We start from the raw sequence: 5,459 nt of genomic DNA, 5'->3' as shown, positions 1-5,459 counted from the left end.
ACCGAAGGAAATGGATGTATAGCGGAGAAGGAAGAGTTGCACCGAGTTATTGATGGTTGAGTTATTGATGGTTTAAGGCAGAATGGTGCGCTAGTGGTGGCATGAGGGGCCGACGATGGTGTCAACCATCACAATGCAATGAACGTCGAAAACCAACTAAACCCCCACAAACCGGTTATGGACAAAAAAAAAGTTTAATGGGTAATGTGGATAAAAAAAATTCACTCACTAAATATGTAAAAAACCAAAAATATATTACCCTTCTAAGTCATTATCCCTAATCAAAAGTAGGACACCATAGCAATAACAAACCTTGTAAAGTTAATAGGTTCAAATCATGATAGAAATCTTTGAATGTTACCACTCATTACATATGCAACTAATGAAAAATAAAAGAATGATGAAATAAATCCCAGATCACTAAAACACCACCATCTGGAAAATCTTTTCAAAAACAATACAGGTTAAAGATTTTTGTATCAACAAGCCTGCAATTACACTCCAATAACACATTAAACTAACATAAAAAACAAAATCACATCAATACCATCATCATCATCACCACCGCCGCTACCCATCCACAGCCACCGGAAAACACCACCGATGTCGCCGGAGAAGTATCTTGTGGCCTGAAAATTACAACCAATATCTGTTTTTTAGAAATCTAAATGCTAAAAAATAAGAAAACAAGTGACAATTATAAAGCAGTGTATACATACGTCTGCATACGGCTAAGGGCACCACAGAAAAGAGCATTGTCCGGCATTGGCAATTCTGTTTTGTTGTTTATCTCCGGATTCACGATTCTGATGTAAGTTTCTTGACCAAGATACCAGGAATCAAGATTTTCAGTTCTCAGATTCCAGACTCCTACATTGTCTAGAGAGATCAACACTGCTGTCCATGCTCCAGGATACACCTATTTTTGAATTTTGAAATGGTGAGAATCAAATTACCAAAATATTTATTAAATTTATCAAATTGAAAAATCCATATCCGACGATTCTTGAAACTTGTATGAAAAAAGTTGGAAGATTTATTGAAGTAATTCAAAACCCACATCTGAAACAATGATTCTTGAAATGTTTATGAACAAAAGTTGGAAGATTTATTGAAGTAATTGGAAAACCCACATCCGAAATGATGAATCTTGAAAGGTTTATGAAGAAAGTTGGAAGATTTATTGAAGTAATTCAAAAAGCCAAATCTTGAAACAATGATTCTTGAAAACATTTATGAACAAAAAGTTGGAAGATTTATTGAAGTAATTCAAAGTCCCACAACCAAAAACGATGATTCTTGTTGAAAAGTTCATGAACAAAGTTGGAAGATTTATTAAGTAATGCAAAAACCCACATCCGAAACAATGATTCTTGAAACTTTTAAGAACAAAGTTTGAAGATTTATTGATATTAAAGTAACACAAAAGAAGAACAAGACATTTAAGAAGTACCTGTGTAGTGCTACGAGCAATGCCGTCCCATTTATTGTAAGTCCCTCTACTGTCATTAGTCCACTCACCATAACCCATTCTGAAGATCAAAATCACAAGTTAAAAAAAAAAAGCTAAATTATAGAAAACCAACATGAAACAAACATATAGCAATGGAGAAGAATTCCACATACCCAACTACAAAAAAGGCGTATCCATCCACATGATAGCTATGCATTTTGGTTTCATTGTTTTGAAAAATAACTTCCATAAATCCTCTATAAGTTCCATTGATAACCGATGTTTCCATCTTAGGTGGCCCAGTAAGGGGCGTAGTAGGAAAATCGAGCTTATATGCTCCTTTCACTTTGTACTGATCTGCAAGCCTGATAGGTGTGGTAGGATTCACAAATGAAATCCCACTAAGTGTAGCCCTTGTTTTCCCATTAATTGTAACCCAAGGCGTGTTCTTTATTAAGTACACTTCAGTCACATTAATAGAACCGTATCTAAACGAACCCTGTGGATTAGGGCGGGCCCCACTAGCCGATACATTCCACCTAAAAATCAATTCCATCATAAAGATTGTGTCAAGTCACCAAAGATCAAAACAAGACAAGACACAACAGAACAGACTGTACTACATTTGACATTGGACTGGGACTAAGACTAATGTCAGTGGGACAAAAAGTACAAATGTGTCGAATCATAAGGCGCCTGTCAGAACAGATTGTACTGTGTATGGCAGAGCATTGGACTAAGACTAATGTCAATGAGACAAAAACTAAAAATGTGTCAAATCAATAAGGCCCACCAGAACAAGATTGTACTGTGTCTGACATGCATTGAACTGTGACTAGGACTGATGTTAGTGGGACAAAAAATATTATAATTTTCTTACCTAATGGACCTGGCTTGGTTCATTGAGAAGGTATTATCAAATTGATCTTGAGGAGGATCCGGAAGGGGACCGGAGGCTTTTCCTTTAGAATTTGAGTAATGCAAGATTCCAACACCAGTGACTCTTCGCCATGTAGATTCATTTACAAATCTAGCACTAGCCACAATGTAGTAATCACTACTTGCATTTTGATCCATGGTGATTAAGAATGAGTAGGATTGTCCCACATGAATATCTAAACTAGTATAGTTTTGTTGGACTGTGTATGAACCCTCGGTTTCAGCCAAAAGTAAGTTATGGTTCTGAATTCTGAAGTTCAAACTAGTCGATACACCAACATTACTTACACGAATACGGTAAGTTTTGCCTGCCAAAAGTTGTATAATTTAATTTTATAATAGCAAAAAATATGATATTAGTTACAAAATTGATAAATTTATCAATTAATCACCTGGTTCAACGTTAATGGTTTCGTGATCAATGTTATCTGGGACAAGGGTATCGTTATATCTGTAAGGGCCTTTTCCATTAATAAGAACACCATCAGGCATTCCAAGAGCTTTGCCAGCATCAAGGGTCTTTCTTAAATCCTGCAAAATGAAAAAGGGGGGATAAAGAGTTAGAGAAATGATAAATCTAGAACACCTACAAGAAAAAATGGAAAGAAGTTTCAGTGTGGCATTTTGTCGAACACTTACAGTGTGGTTTCTTATGTACCAGTCACCAATCAAGACAACAATATCCCCAGCTGGATTATCAAATGGGGTTGGGATAACAGATCTTGGGTTAATAATAAAGCCACCAAAACCACCGGAAGCTCTTTGAAAATTGAGTGAGGGGAAGTAAAAGTAGCTGCCGATTTGATCCTTGACTTGAAAGTTATAAGTCCAGTTCCACTTTGGGGGAATTGGACAATTAGTGCCAAGGACGCCATCTTGCCATGAACTCCTCTTTTGCTGTATACCAGCCCTGTTTCAATCAAACACGTAATCCGATTCAATCGTATATCCACTGTTTTTATGAACATAACAGATCCAACATGCCGATCTCAGATTTGTGATATGAAACGCGATGAAGAAAATCTTACCAAGTGATGAGGAGATTTTCATCTAACTTGTTCCTCACATTGACAACAACATTGTTGTTAGTAGTTGAATTTATGGTAGGGCCAGGAAATTTGCCATTAATGGCGATAACCTAAAAATCCAGATTCAAAGCAATGCAGGTTAAGATTTAAGGACATCTTTTAAATAAGTCAAAATACAAGAGCGTACAGTGTCACTGTAACAGCTCATTTCTGTTTAAACCTAAAAACATTTCCCAGATCTGAAGGTAAAAAAGCACCAAGTTCTGAAAATCGGAAGAAACCCATTAATCTATGACAGGAATTTAGCATAACCACATGAGACTAATTCTCGAAAATTACAAGCACCCCATTTTTAAAGAGATTAAGAAAAACCCACTTGGAAAAACACTGGTAATTCAGAACCCATCATTCAATTCTCGAAATTTAGCAAACCCATGTCGGTAAACCCGAGAAATTTCAGTTATGTAGCAAATTAACGAAGGTTTACCTGTTGCGGGACTCCAAGAGGTGAAGCGGTAATGTAAGTATATTCAAATTTGTAGGAAACAGTAGGATCTTCAGCTAAAGCGAAGCTCAGAAACAAGGAAATGCAGACGAAAAGGAGAGAGTAGCGAAAGGCAGAAGAAGCAGCCATGAATGGGAAAACTTTTGAGGGTATAAATCTTTGCTCTCAATGAGAAAATTTTGGAATCAAAAGAATGGTGTAGCTTTTTCAGGGGGTTTACATTATCAATCGAGTAGAAAGAGAGAAAGAGAGAGAAAATAGTGTTTGTGAAATGGAGAAATGTGAGATAGAGAGAAGGTGAGACAGTTTCCTTTTTTCTGTTTTTGAGGAGGAAGGGGGTGGGGAGTGGGGACAAATAGCAAGAAAGTTAAAGAAATGGGTTGGGTTGGCAGCGAAAATTGATCTCAAGCATTTGCTGGTCTTTGCTGGCATATCATCATCATATGAAGTATGAACATGCATGAAAATGAATTGGATGGGTATGAACAAAAGAGGGGTAGGCATGAAATGGCCATGGCAAAGCCAATACTTGTCCTTCCAAATTCAAATGGTAGGCCATAATGCTCTTATCAATTTGTCATAACCAAACCATTTGATGTAAATTTATTTAACCAAAAGTGAAAACGTTTACATACTTCTTTTAACACAGTTAAAAAAAAGTACTAATCTAGCTACTAGAACCAACCTTTTTGCTACAAAATAGTTAGAATGATCATTTATCCTTAAGTTAAACGGTGTGTTTCATTTTGTACTAACGGTATGTATACATGGAGCATATTACTGTTGGTAAGGTTTTAAATGGCGTGAGGCGTGGCGTGGCGGCAAGGCCAAGCCTCAAGCTTAACGAGCCATGGCGAGTCATGACGTTTTTCAAGGTGTGATGTAAGGCGGCGATTTTGTATTAATTTAAAATTATATTACCACATAAATATAAATTTATATTAAATATAACTACTTTTTAGAAGTGTTAAATCAATAACTAATAACAAAAAGTTAACAAAAACCACAATACTTATATCTCCGATTTGAAAAGACATAACAAAAAGCAAAAAACAGTGTCTCAAACGAAAAAACACGCGTCATAACATGCCATGGCGAGCCATATCACGCCTTGTCACGTGTCACGCCTAACAGCAACGTTATGAAGTTTTTCGTAATGGCAAAGTCACACCTCACGTCATGGCGCTCCTTTTAGAACACTGACTGTTGGTGAATACCGCCCCTCGATGACTATATTACCGGTGGTAATATACCGATGGTGAGGTCTAATCGATGAAATGGAAAAGTTTTGTTGTTGAAAATATTCCTCAATTTGGCTTTAGGCTGCATTAGAACTTGTACTGATGCATTAAGCAAATACTCGAAAGTGGTAATAAATGGTTAGGATTTGGAAACAATTTTATATGTAAAAATATCGGTACACTGGTATCATAGGCAAAGATTAGTAAGAAAAGAAAACGCATCTATGTGGCACACTTTTTTGGTAGGCAAAAATGTTATCACACCATTTAGCTTAAAATAGTCATAGGTTTTG

General features: G+C 36.4%; 1 protein-coding gene across 1 annotated transcript; it reads right to left on the bottom strand.

Annotated features, from left to right (window-relative positions):
- Window positions 1–313: 313 nt before the first annotated feature.
- Window positions 314–4,404, bottom strand: LOC145056755 (monocopper oxidase-like protein SKU5). Its single transcript, XM_079004473.1, has 9 exons — window positions 3,908–4,404; window positions 3,421–3,530; window positions 3,032–3,302; window positions 2,785–2,923; window positions 2,334–2,700; window positions 1,627–1,992; window positions 1,454–1,532; window positions 720–919; window positions 314–629 (listed from the first exon to the last, which is right to left on the bottom strand). The coding sequence occupies exons 1-9, from the start codon at window positions 4,052–4,054 to the stop codon at window positions 536–538; spliced, it is 1,773 nt and encodes a 590-aa protein (XP_078860599.1). The 5' UTR covers window positions 4,055–4,404; the 3' UTR covers window positions 314–535.
- Window positions 4,405–5,459: the final 1,055 nt, after the last annotated feature.

Source organism: Lactuca serriola, chromosome 6 (genome assembly GCF_051521515.1).
Source record: "Lactuca serriola cultivar US96UC23 chromosome 6, Lser_US96UC23_V15, whole genome shotgun sequence".
Lineage (NCBI taxonomy): Eukaryota > Viridiplantae > Streptophyta > Magnoliopsida > Asterales > Asteraceae > Lactuca > Lactuca serriola.
This window is presented reverse-complemented; position numbering and strand designations above follow the sequence as displayed.

Excerpts from the sequence above, each read along its gene's own strand:
- LOC145056755 (XM_079004473.1), bottom strand. The coding sequence starts at position 4,054 with ATGGCTGCTTCTTCTGCCTTTCGCTACTCTCTCCTTTTCGTCTGCATT. Across the intron at positions 920-1,453 it reads TTGCTCGTAGCACTACACAG|GTGTATCCTGGAGCATGGAC; the intron begins GTACTTCTTAAA and ends ATTCAAAAATAG. Across the intron at positions 630-719 it reads GCCCTTAGCCGTATGCAGAC|GCCACAAGATACTTCTCCGG; the intron begins GTATGTATACAC and ends TGTAATTTTCAG.